Source organism: Onychostoma macrolepis, chromosome 03 (genome assembly GCF_012432095.1).
Source record: "Onychostoma macrolepis isolate SWU-2019 chromosome 03, ASM1243209v1, whole genome shotgun sequence".
In the NCBI taxonomy this organism is placed as follows: domain Eukaryota; kingdom Metazoa; phylum Chordata; class Actinopteri; order Cypriniformes; family Cyprinidae; genus Onychostoma; species Onychostoma macrolepis.
The window spans coordinates 18,869,826-18,888,042 of NC_081157.1; the positions used below are offsets into that span (position 1 = coordinate 18,869,826).

The 18,217-nt window shown below is 35.8% G+C and overlaps 2 protein-coding genes across 4 annotated transcripts; one reads left to right on the top strand and one right to left on the bottom strand.

Annotated features, from left to right (window-relative positions):
* The first annotated feature begins 1,087 nt into the window (after positions 1-1,087).
* LOC131537975 (5-hydroxytryptamine receptor 3A-like) lies at positions 1,088-6,270 on the top strand. Its single transcript, XM_058771724.1, has 8 exons — positions 1,088-1,171; positions 1,274-1,318; positions 1,778-1,887; positions 3,206-3,378; positions 3,614-3,774; positions 3,942-4,152; positions 5,609-5,740; positions 5,951-6,270. The coding sequence occupies exons 1-8, from the start codon at positions 1,088-1,090 to the stop codon at positions 6,187-6,189; spliced, it is 1,155 nt and encodes a 384-aa protein (XP_058627707.1). The 3' UTR covers positions 6,190-6,270.
* A 1,688-nt stretch (positions 6,271-7,958) lies between these two features.
* Positions 7,959-16,597, bottom strand: LOC131538118 (uncharacterized). 3 transcript variants are annotated; one of them, XR_009270476.1, is made up of 5 exons: positions 16,344-16,597; positions 9,854-9,977; positions 9,553-9,736; positions 8,459-8,683; positions 7,959-8,319 (listed from the first exon to the last, which is right to left on the bottom strand). XR_009270476.1 is itself a non-coding variant. In XM_058771980.1 (5 exons), the coding sequence occupies exons 1-3, from the start codon at positions 11,891-11,893 to the stop codon at positions 9,588-9,590; spliced, it is 621 nt and encodes a 206-aa protein (XP_058627963.1). In that variant the 5' UTR covers positions 11,894-11,922; the 3' UTR covers positions 7,959-8,319; positions 8,459-8,683; positions 9,553-9,587. The 3 variants fall into 3 exon arrangements, 1 of the variants encoding a protein (XP_058627963.1); XR_009270477.1 differs by lacking the exon at positions 16,344-16,597 and adding an exon at positions 12,295-12,489; XM_058771980.1 differs by lacking the exon at positions 16,344-16,597 and adding an exon at positions 11,546-11,922.
* Between the last annotated feature and the right edge of the window lie 1,620 nt (positions 16,598-18,217).

Below are 18,217 nucleotides of genomic sequence, written 5' to 3' on the forward strand. Positions count from 1 at the left end.
ACAATAGAGGTTACACTTTATTTTATGGTGTCCTTATTACAGTACACTGTAAAAAGTGATAAGTTGACTTAACTTAAAAAAATTGAGGAAACTCGTTACCTTAAAATGATTAAGTAAATAATCATTTTAAAAAATAAGTTAAGTGAATTGTCAAGTTCACTTAACTTTTTTTTAATTATTATTTTTATTATTTACTTAATCAGTTTAAGGCAACGGGTTTCCTCAATTTTTTTTAAGTTAAGTCAACTTATCACTTTTTACAGTGTGTAAATATACATTTAAGTACTGAGTAATATTAATTAACTACATGTACTTACTATATGGTTAGGGTTTGGCTTGCATGTAATTATGCATAATGTATTGTTATTATAATAGGAAATACATGTATCATGAGTAACAAGTACACCTTAAAGTAAAGTGTTACTGACAATAGATCTAATTATAATTTAAGTCCTACTTAAGTGGGTCAAAAACACTATAAAATTCAGCTACCTACATTTAATATAAATTTCATTTCATTTCAATTAGCATGCATTTCTAAGTGTCCCAAAACATTTTTACAAAAGTTTACTATTTTTTATATGGATATAGCACACGTACGTCTGCAAGATGTCTGTTAAAGATCTCTTGATCTGGAAAGCATCTGCTGTCTATAAACGTCTGACAGACGTCTGTAAGATGTCAGTTTTACACACATTCTAAATCATAAACATCTTAAAGACATCTAATAGACATCTATTTGACATCTAAAAGGAGACGTCCTATAGACGTATTGCAGATGAGCAAACACCCTAAAAAATACGTCTTGCAGATGTAAATGCAGACATCAAATAGACGTCTCCGAGATGTACGTGTGCTATCAGGGTAGTTGCATTCTGGAGTTTGCTTTTGCCTTTGTTCTTATCAGAATGGACGCACTGGTTGAGAAGTACATTTACAGAAAGATGAATGTTGAAACGTGATATTCTCTGACTGTAACTGTGAGATTGAGTGGAGTGCGATCTGTGCAGGGTCGGCGTCTGCTGCTGGAAACTGCAGTTACAAGGCGCTTATCGAACATCTCGGCTTGGGCAACGATGACATTCAGATGACGTCCCTGCGGCCCGTGTCTAAATGGAAAACCCCTACCCTTGTTTACATGGACCTGTATGTGACCTCCATCACAGAAGTGGTAAATCCAGCATGATTTGACTCTGAATGCCATGACGGAGGATGTCAAGCAGTTGTACTGTAGTATCATCGCTCAACACTTATTTCTTGTTTCTTTCCACAGAATGAAAAAGCCCAGAGCCTCTCAACACAAGTCACAATTTTGCATGTAAGTGTTTTCAAAACCTTTTCGCACACAACTTCACACTCAATTTAGAAAACTTGCCCGGAAATCAAATCAAATAATTTCTTGACTTTATTAACCAAAAGAACACAATGAAAGTCAAATTTTAACCAATTGAAAATGAAAACAATAGAACTAGTATTATTGTTGACAAATAAAAATTGAACTGTGTCCTATGGTGTGACTATGCTAAAAATATAGAAAAAAAAAACTTAACACAAATAACATGAGAAAAATGTATCATCATTCTTAAAGTTGCAAATAGCATGAGGGAGGTTTATCTTCAATGTTAGAGTTTTTTTTTTTTTTTTTTACATTTTTGCTGTCGCACCATAGGACACATTGATATGTCAACTACCCATATATTAAAAATGATTCTAGGAGGAAAAACCAAATCAGTTGACCACTATAATCACAGTTAACATAGTCCTCATAACTTTGCAGGGCTGGCTCAGTGAGTTCACAGGATGGAACCCAGAAGACTTCTGTGGAATCACTTCATGTTCAGTTAAAAAGGATATGGTTTGGACTCCAGACATCACCATCACTGAAAGGTCTGAAAATGGCTTTTTTTTTTTTTTTTGTATAAATCTGCATGGTTTGTTAACGTAGAAATTTAAAGGCATCATATCATGAGGAATTCCTTGTTTTTTTTGTGTTAAAGAGTTCATTGTATTATGAAAACATTCAGAAAAACCTACCAGTCCAACAAGAAGACAATGCAAGAAGACTTCTGACATTATAATCCCTAAATATTGACAACTGCCTGCAATTATATATCAGCAGTGCCTATGTAGTGTTCGTGAACTTGGCCCATCTTGAGCACTATCTGGCTGTGTGTAGCACCTACTGCTCTGCAGATCACAATGTTAGGAAAGGTCTATTAACAAAATCCCTTATCATTTTATTCTAATCTGAAGCGCTCAACAGTTTGAGGAGCACATTTCAGCACAGATTTTTGCTTTTATTAAAGGATGACATTTACCAAACCTGCAAGTGAAGACAAAGTACACTGTTGAGTTGAGCAAACTTAAAAGTTAAAGGCAACCAGCTTCAGCAGATTTTTGTAGGAGATTTTTGAGTTTTCTCAACTTTTAAGTTTTATAAACTGAAAACAAGAAGTTGAGAAAACTCAAAAATCTGCTAAAGCTGGTTGCCTTAAACGTTTAAGATCTCTCAACTTTAGATTTTTTACAGCACTGTTGAGCATACTTAAAAAGTTTAAGGCAACCAGCTTCAGCAGATTTCTGAGTTTTTCAACTTGTTGTTTTAAGTTTATACAACAAAAAGTTGAGAGAACTCAAAAATCTCCTAAAAAATAAGTTGAGAAAACTCAAAAATCTGCTGAAGCTGGTTGCCTTAAACTTTTAAGTTTGCTCAACTTTTTTTTTTAGTTTTTTTTTTACATTGAGCAGTTGGACTGGAGGATGGTGGAAAATAAAAAAGAATTAATAATAATACAACTTTACACAAACATGTGATCTTTATTGGTATATAGTGCATCTGAAGACGTCTTTAAAACAATTCTGTCATCATTTACTCACCTTTGTGTTTCAAACCTATAAGACTTTCGTTCATCTTCAAATGAATAAATGTGAATAAAAGCCAATCAGCTTATTATATAGCAATCGAGTTTTTTTCAAAAGACTCGATTCTTATGTATTTCTTTTACAATTTTATTTAGAAACTTTTTGAAGTGTTAAACTTTCAGTGGAGCAACAGAAATCTCGATGGTTTCATTTAAAATATATTAATTTATGGTTTCGAAAAGGAGTTTTGAATGACATGACGGTGAGTTAATGATGAATTTTCATTTTTGGGTAAACTATCCCTTTAAAGTTGACTTTTGTTACTTTGTTTTTGTCTGTTTAGCATCAAGACTGAGTTTGCAACAATGGAGAATCAGTACGTCCAGCTGCAGAATCAAGGCGTTGTTGTGACGTCTAACACTTTAGCTGTGACCACGGCCTGCAAGATGAACCTGCACCAGTTTCCCTTTGACATCCAAAGCTGCACTTTTACCCTTCAGTCTCCAATCCATTCAAGTACATTTAAAACTCAGAAAACAAAGTCGATCAGGGTTGGGCAGAATTCAAAACTGAAGAATTCAGAATTAGTCGCACTCACAAGATATTGACAGGACAGAGTCAGTTTGGACTAAATAATATGCCTATTGGTGCACAACCCTGATGAAACTTTTAAAGATCCTATTTGACCTGCTGGAGTTTTGACATTAAGTTACTGTAATATCTATTGGTCATTTGTCTCGTGTTATCTCAGGCAAGGAGCTCGTAATCAGTCCGTTCTCTGACGCTTCATTCCTGACCCTCAGCTCCAAGAAGGCCTTTCAGACTCAGGGAGAGTGGGAACTCCTCAGTATAAATATGTCTAAAGCCAATGTCACTACCATGGGAGGATCACAGGATCAGCTGATATATAAGGTACAGAGCAGAAAGATTCTAGCTATTCGCTAAATATGAAAACCACTTCCAGAGAAAACAAGCTAATTACACATTTTACAGCTGAGATACAGTGACCACTGTTAAAACGCACTGAACAAAAGCAGCTCTGACAAAGCATTTATCGAGGTTTCTGTTCTTACTTGCAGATCACCATTAAGAGGAGACCACTACTGTATTTTATCAACTTTCTAATGCCAGTATTTTACTTCCTTATTCTGGATTTGGCCTCCTTCTTCCTCGATTCAAGTGGAGGAGAGAAGCTGGGCTTTAAAGTAACTCTGCTTCTGTCTATTTCTGTGTTACTGCTGCTTCTCAAAGACATGCTGCCCTCTACTGCCAGTGATATTCCCCTGATTGGTGAGTTTATCTGCTGTACTGATTATCTTGAACAGTAAGGACAGACTTTTTCTCTCTCTCTTGACCATCGATGGTACAAAATTTCATCTCAGCACTTTTCTGCAAATGGCTACACTATTTTTGACTTTGTCATTTCTTTTGAATATCAACATTTGTGAGATTTAGTCAATTGATCCAATTTTACATCTCTGGAAAATAATGATCTATGACACTGCATTATGTTGAAAATCAAAGTTTTTTGTGTTTATTTGTTTTTGGATTTGTGGATTAAAAATTATAGTTTTTATTAGGATGTAAAAAGTTAAAATTAGAGCCTCGGGGTAAGATAGGCCACCCAGAATTGGCATAGAACACTAAAAATACGGTAACACTTTACAATAAGGTTCATTAGTTAACTACATTAGTTAACATGAACTAATAATGAACTGCACTTATACAGCGTTTATTAATCTTTGTTAATGTTAATTTCAACATTTAATAATACATTATTAAAATCTTGTTAACATTAGGTAATGCACTGTGAACTAACATGAACATCTGTATTTTTATTAACTAACGTTAGCGAAGATTAGTAAATACAGTAACAAATGTATTGCTCATGGTTAGTTCATGTTAGTTAATACATTAACTAATGTTTAACTAATGAACCTTATTGTAAAGTGTTACCAAAAATACTATTATTTTTACATGCCATTCTTATTGTAATTAATGGGTTATTATTTAATATCTCAATGAATTAGATGCACATTTGTGACCCTGGACGACAAAACCAGTCTTAAGTGTCAATTTTCCGAAATTGAGATTTATACATCATCTGAAATCTGAATAAATAAGCTTTCCATCGATGTATGGTTTGTTAGGATCGGACAATATTTGGCCCGAGATGCAACTATTTGAAAATCTGGAATCTGAGGGTGCAAAAAAATCAAAATATTGAGAAAATCACCTTTAAAGTTGTCCAAATGAAGTTCTTAGCAATGCATATTACTAATCAAAAAGTAAGTTTTGATACATTTACAGTAAGAAATTTACAAAATATCGTCATGGAACATGATCTTTACTTCATATCCTAATGATTTTTGGCATAAAAGAAAAATCGATAATTTTGACCCATACAGTGTATTGTTGGCTATTGCTACAAATATACCCCAGCGACTTAAGACTGGTTTTGTGCTCCAGGGTCACATTTCAGACATCTTCGCCTTTCATTAAAACCTATAGGTTATTGTGTAAAATCATTAAAATTGCATTCATAGTGTTGCTATTATGACATATGCGCTATTAAATATGGACAACGTACTCTTTCAAAATAAAACAAAAGGCTGAGAAATAATGAACAGTTGAAATGATTGTGTGCCATCATTTGCATAAAAAATTTAGAATTTTCTGTTCTATGAAACAGATTATATATATTTTATTATTATTAATATGAATTCTTTTCTGGTGGCTTTCCTAGGGGTTTATTGTGTTGTCATCTTCACTCTGATGGGCGTCAGCGTTCTGGAGACCATTCTTGTGAATTTTCTGATGTCTAAAGGAAATCAGACCGTTTCAGAAAGACCAATGAAAAGCTCATCTGCTCTTTCTGGTAAATATTTACTCAACATCTGATAACGAGGGGCTTTAAGTTAATTCGTTTTTATGGCTAATTAATTATTATTAAAAAAAAAAGGCAATTATACCATGATCATGACATGTCAGAACTGCAGAAAAACATGTAAATCAATTTAACTCCTTTGCGAGTCCTCAAAAAGAAATCGGTCCTTGGTAAAACATCTAAATCTAATTCTTGTCACAGATGCGGTAAAGGACACTAAGAGCCCTCCAGACTCAGAAACAGAGCAGATGCATGCTCTTGACGTCCTGAAGCAGATCCTCGTGGAGTTTCAGGCTGCTGCTACTCATCAAAACCAACAAGAGAGGAAATGCCTGAGCTGGACCAGAGTGGCAACAATAGTAGATGTGATCTTTAACTTTCTGTATTTAACCACAGTTATTGTGTTTCTGATAACTCTGTTCAAGGCTTGGTTCCTGTGAGTGAATGTCCCTTATAGGCCTGTACATGAGATGGAAAGACTTCTTCTGCTCGACTCATTAGAACACGGATCAGCCAGAGCTGGTTTTACATTGTAGTTTATGCACATTATACTATATAAGCCTGTGATATGTATTTGTGGGCGGAAAACCATCTAGATTATGGATTGCGATTAATTTCTAATTAAAAATGACAAATTGTAGCAATACAATTTGTGAGATTACACTTGTTTGTGAACTTTTATCTGCCTACTTTTGATTCAATTTTAGATTACTTATGAGCGTCTTTATACACTGGTTGCATTTTTATGTGTATTTACCATCAGTGTTAAATAATTGTCATCGAATCATACTGAAGTACTGTAAAAGTAAAGAAAATAAGGTTCCGTTTGTTAACACAAGTAAACTACAATAGTTAACATGAACAATATGTTTAATGCACTTATTAATCTTAGTTAATGTTCATTTCAGCATGTACTACTTTACTAAAATCAAAAGCTGTATCTGTTAGTATTATTCAGTGGACCTTAGCTAACATCAACTTTTTAAATAACTAATGATAAAAGTAAAAAAAAAAAAAAAAAACACAAATATTGGTTAATGTTCATGTATACACTAGTCAACATTTGAAGTGGATCAAAACCTTTCATCAAAGTAAAACCAAAACAATACTCGTTCTTGTCTTAAGACAACTTTTGATCCACTATTGACTAGTGTATACTTCTGTTCAATATTAGTTCATGTGTGTTCTTCATGCTTATTGAAATATTGAATTAGTAATCATGAAATAAATTAGTATGTAGATACTTATATGAGCCAACATTAACAAATGCTTTAAAAAATATAGTTCATAACTATTGTATTGTCTAATGTTAATGTTATGCATTATCTTTTACCATGTATACAAAATGTTGTCTTTTTATTTTGGGAAAATTTACAAAACATATTCACGATTCATCTTGTTCTTGGGGCCTATAAACATTCACCAAACCATTCCATGGGTGTTTAAGCACGGTAAGGTAACAGAGCCTGAAATACAAGGAATATTTACCAATGAATTAATTCAATTCAGCAATACTGACGTCACAATGTTTCAATTTCATTGACTACTTTTGTCATTAATTAACATAAAATGCACTGTTTAAATAAGTATAATTACTATCATAATATCACTGCTCATAATGAGAACAGAGTAATACACACAATAGATAAAATTTCCATTAGGATCATGGATGATGTCAAAAATCAGTTTATGACCATAATAGTAATTTATTTTCTAATAATGTCTCTAGTGGTATCTTGGCATTACAATTGCAGAAAAACCAATACATAAATTCTTGGTAATACCACATTGCATATAGCACGATGATACTGGAACCCATGTATTCATTTACATGCTACTGCTGTGGTACTTTGTTGTGTGTAACATGTATAATGTAAAGAGTGAAAGGGAATCAGTCTTTGGAAATAGTAATAAAAAAGGCTTTGCCCTGCTTCCTGCTTCAGGAGGTGCCCTGGGGGTCCCTGATGCTAACCCCCCCCCCAAATCGAATCTAAACTAAAGGATTCGGTCTGCCTATAAACCCAGGGCGTGCATGTGAAACCAGGAACCTAAATGTAAACAGCGCTGCATTTACAGTCTTATTGGCACATCCTGAATACGACGTCAGTGGGCTGTTGTTCGGTGTGATTCTGGCTATTCCACTTACCTTTTCATATTTTCAAGGCTTCAAGAAGATCATCAGTTGTAATATACCAAGTACTGAAAGCACTGTTTGTACAAAGTTTTATTGTCTGAAAGTTTTCTGAACTGAACATCAGAGCTTTTTAAACACACTTATTCTGTATAACAGCAGGCACAGCATAACTGATTGAATATCAATGTAAAAATTATAACATTCTTCCAAAAGAAAAAAAAAAAAGATTTCAGCTGTTACAGGTATTTTTACATTCCATACGCTACTTTATTATGTCTTGCTTTATATCTATAAGACAGTCGGTCACTTCATAGGACAATGTTCTGCCAGGACAACTGAGATTCTGCAACAAGCCATCCACGTACAGCTGCAGGCTCATCTGGGCATGCCTTCGAAAGGTGGCAGTGGATCATTTTCAGTTGCACTGCTGAAAAATCTAAGGTCAGAAAAGGTGGAGTCTTTGTTTCAGTATGGCTTCTGGGAAAGTATGTTTATTTCTCTCCATATCCTGTGTAGTGATATTAATTGCTATATTCAATTATTTACTATACAGTGATGTAGTAAACATCCCCTACCTTTTCAAGTCTGAATAAAGAGGCACCAGTGGCATACACCGCAACAGAAAGATGGACTTTCCCTGCAAATTTCTGGAGAACTCTGTGTGGGCACCACTGAGAGGAATGTGCCAACCCTTCTTGTCCGCACATCTGAAACCCGCTGACATACAGGGCACTCCAACAAAGGGCTCCAGCAGGAAGTTTTCACAAACAATATATATTGCTGTCTTGGAAGATTCCATTCTATTACAAAAATAGACTTCATTTAAAAAAAAAAAAAAAAGGACTACTTCCAATCACAACATCTTAAATATTTTGAGGAATGCAATTAGGGCTGCACGATTAATCGCAATTAAATCGCAATCACGATTAGGCAAACGAAGTCATGCGCATCTCATCAGTGAAGCACGGTTCTGTGATCAGTAGTAAATGTCCATCTGAAGGCCAGAAGACACTCTCGCACGGAAACTCCAAATACACCCCGCAGAAGAAACCCAGCGGTTGCTGAATAAACAGAAGATTTAACTGCTTTCATTGATTCAGCGCGACTAATAAACACATGGCTACCGCAATATATGGTTTATCTGAGTTCTTATTATAATTTTCATTATAATAAAGTATATTTATAATGCAATGCCTTTATCACTGCTTAGAATACTAAATTATACTGAAATATGTTGCGTGTCTTATTCTGTGTAAGAACATCACAGAAGGCTTTATTTCAAACACTCGACTGACGTTATGAAGTGAGTTTGAAGTTAAAACATGTTATTAAATGTGGTATTTTCACGTGCTTTCAGATGGAGCAGCATTTACCACACAGAGCCGTAGTTCACCGAGAAGCTACGCAAACAGTTTTCATTATCGCAGAACTATTTCTTCGATTTTATAATCGCGTGATTAAATCGTCTGTGATTTTTTTGCGTAGCTTGTCAATGAACTACGGCTCTGTGTAGTAAAAGCTGCTCTATCTGAAAGCACATGATGGAGATTTACTACTGATCACAGAACCGGCTTTACTGACGAGATGCATGACAATCGCATTCGATTAATCACGCAGCCCTAAATGCAATCCAACGGAATTGTTTTTTTGCTAAAGTCAAGTCACTCACGTCACATCTGCTGCCAGTAAAAGTTGTGACAGCATCTACACGATCATTTGCAGAACCCAGTGGCTCTCCTGGTCCTCCTCTTCCTCCTTCAGCTCCAAGCGAGGCATCTTTATTGGTGCTGATGACAGCTGTGGTTCTGAGGTGCCAACATCAACATCAGGGCACGGCATGGTTGCCTGTACACCTGTTGTACATAAAAACAGACATTTTGTTACCATGGAATAATATAAAATTCAAAAATGAATAGCAATTACAACTTAGAAAAACCACTTCACACTATAAAGAATCTGGGTCAGAAAACCTGTGCTTCTGAAGTGAGGTCGTAGAGTGGTTATTGAAAGCTGGGTGGCAACTGTGCACAGTTTTGGTGGGTCCGTCTGGCAGGCCACATGATGCACCCTGGCCAAATCTTCATGTGTGCTTACCTAAAAAAACAGCAGCAATAATTACAGCATCTGCTGTTTTTTCAAGTGTTACAAAAAAGGCAACAAACATTGTTCTTTGTTATGTTTTACCCACAAAAGCTCTTAATCTCACGAGCAAATAAGTGATCGGGTAACATTGGACCTCATCATTGTAGTGTTGAAAGACATCAATGAGAGCGCTAACGGCCTTGAATTACATGACGACGGAGCTGGAGAAAGTTTCAATGAATAAAATATTGCATTACTCCCTTAAAAAGTAACTAATTGTGTTACTTAGTCGCTTTGTACGGAAAGAAATGCGTTAGGTTGCTTTTCCTCATCTGGCCTGGGCTTGCTAGTTTGTTTTTAATATAGAAAAGTTAAAATCCCTTTCACATAGTGAATGAAATGAAAAAGCCTCAGGCTGAAGGAATTCATCAAAAATATCTTAATTTGTGTTCCGAAGACTAACAAAGGTCTTACGGGTTTGGAACAACATGAGGGTGAGTAATTAATGACAGAATTTTAATTTTTGGGTGCACTATGCCTTTAAGAGCAAGATCCATTGGGAAATGTGCTGCATTGATTACCCAGTTCATTACTACAGAAGCCGTTCATAAACGAGATTTGTCCTGATGCTCTCAAATGGCCTGTGGAGCGATCGTATAGTAGGCCTAATAACTTTGAAAATGTACGATTATGAAGCTTGGCTTCTGTATTTTTTTTAAATCTAGAATCAAGATGGACAGTTAGTGGCAATGGAAGCAGGTCAGATATTTGAAGACAAAATTGTAAGTAGTTCATGCATGCATTCATTCTCCAAACTGCTTGACGGAGCCTGTGTTTGGAGTCATTAAGATTTGTTTTTATTTTTTATAACTGTTTTCAAGTCTCTTATGTTCATCAAGGCTGCATTTTTTCGATCAAAAATACAGTAAAAACAGTAATATTGTGGCAAAATTATTACAGTTTAAAAGTAACAGTTTTTCTATTTTAATATACTTTAAAATAGTTCATTCCTGTGGTGGCAAAGCTAAATTATCATCAGCTATTACTCTATTAATCTTTTTTTTTTTTTTTGGAACCTGTGATGCTTTTTATTTTACAGGATTCTTTGATGAATAAAACGTTTAAAATAATGTTTATTCAAAACAGAAATATTTTGTAACAGCAAGTCTTGATTGTGTTTGCGGTGCACTGTAACACGTTCATGCTTCGTTTAAAATAAAATCGCATTATTTTCACATATTTTACCTTTATTATTTTCGATGACTAACCATGGCTTTAAATCAAACACACATTTAGCGGGCATGTAGCTAAAAACGAGAATGTGGGCAAACACTACATAAAAACTAATTTTAAAAAAAAAAGTGTTTACACTGATCACATAAACATTATCATATGAAGTTCGCTGGTGGGATTAAAAAGAAGTTTGAAGGTTTTTGTAGGCGTTTGAAGCATAAGTATGAATTAGCGTTTAGCTAACCGGCTAGCGCAGCCAAACAGCTGTGCCATTTGTTTACGACAGAAAATGAACTAACTTACAGAAACTATTAATAGAAAACAAATCAACGAAGAATAACACTTACAGGCTGTGGCCCATAAACAGCAGCTTCTGTTTTTAAAGTGGGAACTGCTCCATCTTTCAGGACAAGCTTTTGTGCGAATCCGGCATTGAACTCGTTTATATTGAGGAAGCTGTCCTCCGTGAAATGTGCAGCACAGACAGCTATATTGAGATTATATTTTTCAGGAACAGAGTTAAAAATGAATTTTAACCATTGCTCCCTAAGACCAGCGTCCCTAGGAAGGGCGAACAAAGACGTCCTGCGTTTGGGGTGAAAATAACAGCGTCTCGACGGCATGACAACAAACTCTCCTACAACCCTTCCTCTTCTCTCTAAAGCAGTCCTTCCGGGGGCAGGGCTCATACACATTTATTAGGGTTCGTGCTGGCTCCTTGTAGCCCCTACCAGCTGTTTGTACTCAAGCGAATTATAGAAAATCAATCAAAGAAAATGTCTCCCTTTGCAATGCACTTTGAGCGTCGTAAATTTGCAGATGTTGTCTATCGTGCTCCAGCAGCAACATATTACACACTTACTAAAGTGAAGAAGCGAAATCATAATCAAAGGACCCCTTTAATAAAGCTGAATTATACGACTCTACATTGCATTTTTTTTATCTTTAAAGTTTATGCTTGCAAATGTTGTTATTAGTTACTTCATGTATGAAAGTTAAAGTTAGACACTCTGCTATAAGCTGCTTCCTCAGATGTTGGTGTTTGCTGGCATTAACCAAAAGAAACGCACAAGCAGAATTATTATAAAACACTTACATCTGTGTAACGGATTGATGGCACAGCTCCATCTATTAAATACAACTTGGATGCGAGTCCAGCTTCATATTGGCCCAGGTTTGTATAACAATTCGGCGAAAAGTGTTTGGCACACACAAGTACGTTTTTGCCCACTGTTTCTGGGACATTTCCTTTAAATATAAAATCAAGCCATTTCGCTGGGATTCGGTGTAAGGTCACCTGTGAGGCTTTACAGCCGACTACAGAGCAGATTGCATGCCGGGATCGCTTCACGGTCGATGTGCGTCCAAAAAATACAACTTTCTTCTGTTCTTTTATTGTTTATTGGCGATTGGCAGACTAGCTTATTAGTGCATTACTGCCACCATCTGAACTGGAGTGTGGAGCATCGATGCACACACACACATACTGTATATATACACATATATACAGTCGTGGCCAAAAGTTTTGAGAATTACATAAATATTAGTTTTCACAAAGTTTGCTGCTAAACTGCTTTTAGATATTTGTTTCAGTTGTTTCTGTGATGTACTGAAATATAATTACAAGCACTTCATACGTTTCAAAGGCTTTTATCGACAATTACATGACATTTATACAAAGAGTCAGTATTTGCAGTGTTGGCCGTTCTTTTTCAGGACCTCTGCAATTCGACTGGGCATGCTCTCAATCAACTTCTGGGCCAAATCCTGACGGATAGCAACCCATTCTTTCATAATCACTTCTTGGAGTTTGTCAGAATTAGTGGGTTTTTGTTTGTCCACCCGCCTCTTGAGGATTGACCACAAGTTCTCAATGGGATTAAGATCTGGGGAGTTTCCAGGCCATGGACCCAAAATTTCAACGTTCTGGTCCCCGAGCCACTTAGTTATCACTTTTGCCTTATGGCACGGTGCTCCATCGTGCTGGAAAATGCATTGTTCTTCACTGTTGTTGGATTGTTGGAAGAAGTTGCTGTTGGAGGGTGTTTTGGTACCATTCTTTATTCATGGCTGTGTTTTTGGGCAGAATTGTGAGTGAGCCCACTCCCTTGGATGAGAAGCAACCCCACACATGAATGGTCTCAGGATGCTTTACTGTTGGCATGACACAGGACTGATGGTAGCGCTCACCTTTTCTTCTCCTGACAAGCCTTTTTCCAGATGCCCCAAACAATCGGAAAGGGGCTTCATCGGAGAATATGACTTTGCCCCAGTCCTCAGCAGTCCATTCACGATACTTTCAGCAGAAAATCAATCTGTCCCTGATGTTTTTTTTGGAGAGAAGTGGCTTCTTTGCTGCCCTTCTTGACACCAGGCCATCTTCCAAAAGTCTTTGCCTCACTGTGCGTGCAGATGCTCTCACACCTGCCTGCTGCCATTCCTGAGCAAGCTCTGCACTGGTGGCACTCCGATCCCGCAGCTGAATCCTCTTTAGGAGACGATCCTGGCACTTGCTGGACTTTCTTGGACGCCCTGAAGCCTTCTTTACAAGAATTGAACCTCTTTCCTTGAAGTTGCTGATGATCCTATAAATTGTTGATTTAGGTGCAATCTTAGTAGCCACAATATCCTTGCCTGTGAAGCCATTTTTATGCAACGCAATGATGGGTGCATGCGTTTCTTTGCAGGTCACCATGGTTAACAATGGAAGAACAAAGATTTCAAGCATCATCCTCCTTTTAACATGTCAAGTCTGCCATTCTAACCCAATCAGCCTGACATAATGATCTCCAGCCTTGTGCTCGTCAACATTCTCACCTGAGTTAACAAGACGATTACTGAAATGATCTCAGCAGGTCCTTTAATGACAGCAATGAAATGCAGTGGAAAGGTTTTTTTGGGATTAAGTTAATTTTCATGGCAAAGAAGGACTATGCAAATCATCTGATCACTCTTCATAACATTCTGGAGTATATGCAAATTGCTATTATAAAAACTTAAGCAGCAACTTTTCCAATTTCCAATATTTATGTAATTCTCAAAACTATTGGCCACGACTGTACATACATGCACACTGTTACTTGTGTTAATGAGTAAGTTAATGAAAATGTTAATGATTACAAAGGGGGTTACATCTGAATATTTTCTGTAAAAAGCTAGGATATGTTGAATAATATTAATTTGTTGCTTCATCTGTTTTTTATTGTGCAGGATGCCTCCTGCCATTTAAAGGCCGTTTAGTAATGCTATTCTGAGTTTAACCTCAGAATGAATACAAATAATTAACAGTTAAACACATCCGTTAGAAATTTAGAAAAGTAATCAAAAAGCAATCAAATGTAATCAGTTGCATTACTTTAAAAAAGTATGATGCACCAGACTGAATGCTCGGATGTTTCTCGATTCTATTTAGATTTCCATTTAATGCAGTATGGCCTATTCTAATTCTAGTAGTTATTACTGATTCTTCTCATCTTCTCAATCCCATTATAGATGCCGTCCAGTCTTCTCTTTATCCCTAAATGGTTGCCATTCATTTATAAGAGCTTTCATAATGATTACTTTTGCCTTACTAATTTTTATGTGAATTCCTATCTGATTCAAGTTCAAAGCATGCTTATCTGCCATCTCATTTCCTTCAACTCCAACATGCTGGAACACCCCCAAAATTAGATTTTTAATTCTATATATGCACTGCAGTATTTCAAGTATAATATCTTGTCTTCAATTAGACTGGCCAGACTGAATGCTCTTTAATGCAGCCAATGAGTCAGACCATATTAATTCTATTAATTCCATATTAATTCATATATTTTCCTGTACCTAGTTTCTGTTTCTTCTTCATTTATGGCGAGTTACAGACCAAGGTCTAAGGTGCATACCGCCACCTACTATATACTGGAGTGCGAAATCATGGCTTCATTGATCTCATCTTAAAGGGGACCTATTATACCCCTTTTTACAAGATGTAAAATAAGACTCTGATGTCCCCAGAGTGTGTATGTGAAGTTCTACCTCAAAATACTCCACAGATCATTTTTATAGCTTGTTAAAACTGCCAATTTTAGGGTATATTAGCCACAACGCACCGTTTTTGTGTTTGTCCCTTTAAATGCAAATGAGCATTTCTTTTCAGAAGAGGGCGGAGCTTCAAGAACTCATGCTTGGGAGTAGAATGAGCTGGAATCGAAGTATCCTAACTCAGATGAGAATAGTACATTTTATAAAATTGGAAAACACCCAACTAGGGAATGTGTACACTAGCCAACAAGAAACAGTTGAGCATGTGCTACTTTATTGTAGGAAATACAACAGTGAGGGATGTCACCTTATTCAGTCATTGAAGAAGGTAAAATACCATAGGTGCGTCCCAAATGGAGTACTTATGCACTATCCTATGATGTTTTGTAGTATAGTGCGAGTAGTGTGTTCACACTGAAAATTCCAAAAGAAAAAGTGCACTTTAAATACCCGGATGATGCACTTAAATAACCAAAAAACTGAAGTGTGGAATGTCGGGCACTTCGTGCATTCAACTGTCGCATCTTTAATTATGTAGCAAAGGGGGCGGGGCTATCAGACTCTGATTATGAATCACAAAATATCCTTAAATAATTCATACACTACACGCCTGAGTACACAGCTAATGACTTTACTTTATCAGGTCTATTACGGAGAACAGCTATTTATTTACTTTTGAACAACATGCCAGCGTCAAGGCTATTTCCATGGTGATCTCTGAATTAATTACACAAGGTATACAATTAACAGAAAATTATAAAAGACATTTCAGATCAACACTAGACAAAAATTCTAAAATACACTCAGGCAATACATTTTTAAACAAATCAGTTAAACACACCTCTGAATAAAACCGTTTTGTATTTACATTAAAAACAGTACTAGAACAGCTTGTAAGATATATGATATTATTAAACTTGTGTGTATATATATATATATATATATATATATATTGTTTTAATTTCTAGTTTGATTTGTTTTGCTTGATACTCCATTCCAGTCGGTGGCAGTAATGCACCAATAAGTTAATAAAATAAAACACAAAAGTAGAAGAAGAGGAGCACCTGATCGCTCTAGTAAAACAGGCAGAGACACTGACAGCTTTAGCAACATTAGTTTACTTACTTTGTCTGACTTTCGCGCAGGAATCGTTGGTATTGACCCCTCTTTCAGAAGCAACCTTTGCGAGAATCCAGCGTTGAACTGACCCTGGTTTGTGAGGCAGTCCGGCGTGAAATGATTGGTACAAACATATAGGAATTTACCAACGTTTTCCGGGACATTTCCTTGGAAAATGAATTTTAACCATAGTGTCCTCAGCGGCTCAGACGAAGGGAGTCTATGGAGACTCCTGTGCTCGATGGGGCATCCAAAAACACAAGAATGGCTCTTTGACACTGACATTGTGTCTCCAGCAGCTACTGCAAGAAAACAGTAGCAATGCTGCCGCTTCTTCTTCTTGTTTAATGGTGAATAACTCCTTAGCATCGCCACCTACTGTACTGGGTGTCAAATTAAACTCACATAGGTGATGAGTCTGAATTTTGAGAGGAATAAAAGAAAAAAAGCTTCTCACTCAGGGCTGTGTCTATGTTGAGGGCACATCACACTGGTTCCTCGACAAAAAGCCAATAGGATTTTTCCATAGGCTTTTGGATTATGGCAAAAAATAAGCTCTGTGTTCAACCATAGTTCATGAAACTTACGTGTTTTGTCCATCAAGATAATCTTCACAAAATAATATAAATTTTATGAATTTTGAAGCCTAATTAAAAGTGCCAGAACTAAAAAGCTAAACTTAGACTATAAACAAACTTCAGCAGCACGGTCGCACGCCTTCAGCGTCACCACCAGCAGCTCCCGACAACTTTTCAAACTTATTTTTAACATGTTCAGTGAAAGGGATTTACTCTATATATGAATTTTAATCCAAGCTACATGACCCTTTTCATATAAACTGGAATAAGTACAAAACTAGAGCCAAACTACACCTGAAATGAGACATTAGTAAGTATAGTGAATTAAAAAAAACTAAATGGCATATTTCTGTACATTTCAGAATAAGGTGAATTAAAAGTCTGTAAATCCTTGATTAATATGAATATTTTAATTAAAAACGTGTCTCCACGTACTATTCAATAAAATTCTAGTCCATTTAATCTATTAAATAACATCAGAGTGAGCGAGTTTTTGGTAAGATTAAACTGATTTTCATCAGCCGTTACAACAGTTGTGCTGCTTATTTATTTATTTATTTATTTTTAATAACCCGTGATACTTTGTTTTTCAGGATTTTTTGGTGAATAAAAAGTTTTAAAAGATTTATATATAATTTATTTAAAATGGAAATCCTTTTTTTATAAAAACAAAAACAATACACTACAGTTTAAAAACTTAAATTATTAGAAAAGATTTCTATATATATATATATATATTTTAAGTTTTCATTCATCAATGAATCCTGAAAAAAAAAGTTTGCATGCATGTCGACTTATGATCAAACAAAATGTTTATATTTATGTTTGTATATGATACAGTTTCTATAAATTTCCCCAAATTTCCAATTAATTCCCATAAATTTCCAACTTAGAATATTTCCAAAATTCTCCAGATTAAGTTCCCATGGAAAGTTTCCAGAAAATGTAGTGCAACCATAGAGATTATCAATGTTGCTTTTAATTCATGTTTTTCCTTCATTTTTTCCCCAAGAAAAATCATCTTGCTGTAGATGCTCCACTTGACAAACTGTTAAGAGCTGAAAGGGAGTCAGTACGTATCACTGAGCTGATTGTACTTCTTCTACTGAAGTGCTAGAAAAATTGCTACTGATTCTGCAGTAAACACAAAAATGTTATCCTTTTTGATATGATTTACAGCCAAATAAAGAGACTCCGTATATGGCTTGGAGGTGGTCTTAATCAAATAGCAAGCTATCTATGCAGAAACCATTGAAACAGCTTTGCTTGTGCTTGGTGCATAACAAATTGGCTGCGTGTTTT

Bases quoted from the DNA above. Each gene is read 5' to 3' on its own strand.
- LOC131537975 (XM_058771724.1), top strand. From the start codon at position 1,088: ATGACGTCCCTGCGGCCCGTGTCTAAATGGAAAACCCCTACCCTTGTT. The intron at 1,172-1,273 runs GTAAATCCAGCA...TTCTTTCCACAG, and splicing joins TGACCTCCATCACAGAAGTG to AATGAAAAAGCCCAGAGCCT. The intron at 1,319-1,777 runs GTAAGTGTTTTC...ATAACTTTGCAG, and splicing joins CACAAGTCACAATTTTGCAT to GGCTGGCTCAGTGAGTTCAC.
- LOC131538118 (XM_058771980.1), bottom strand. From the start codon at position 11,893: ATGTGTATGAGCCCTGCCCCCGGAAGGACTGCTTTAGAGAGAAGAGGA. The intron at 9,978-11,545 runs GTAAGTGTTATT...CTGTTTTTTTAG, and splicing joins CTGTTTATGGGCCACAGCCT to GTAAGCACACATGAAGATTT. The intron at 9,737-9,853 runs GTTTTCTGACCC...TATGTACAACAG, and splicing joins ACCTCACTTCAGAAGCACAG to GTGTACAGGCAACCATGCCG.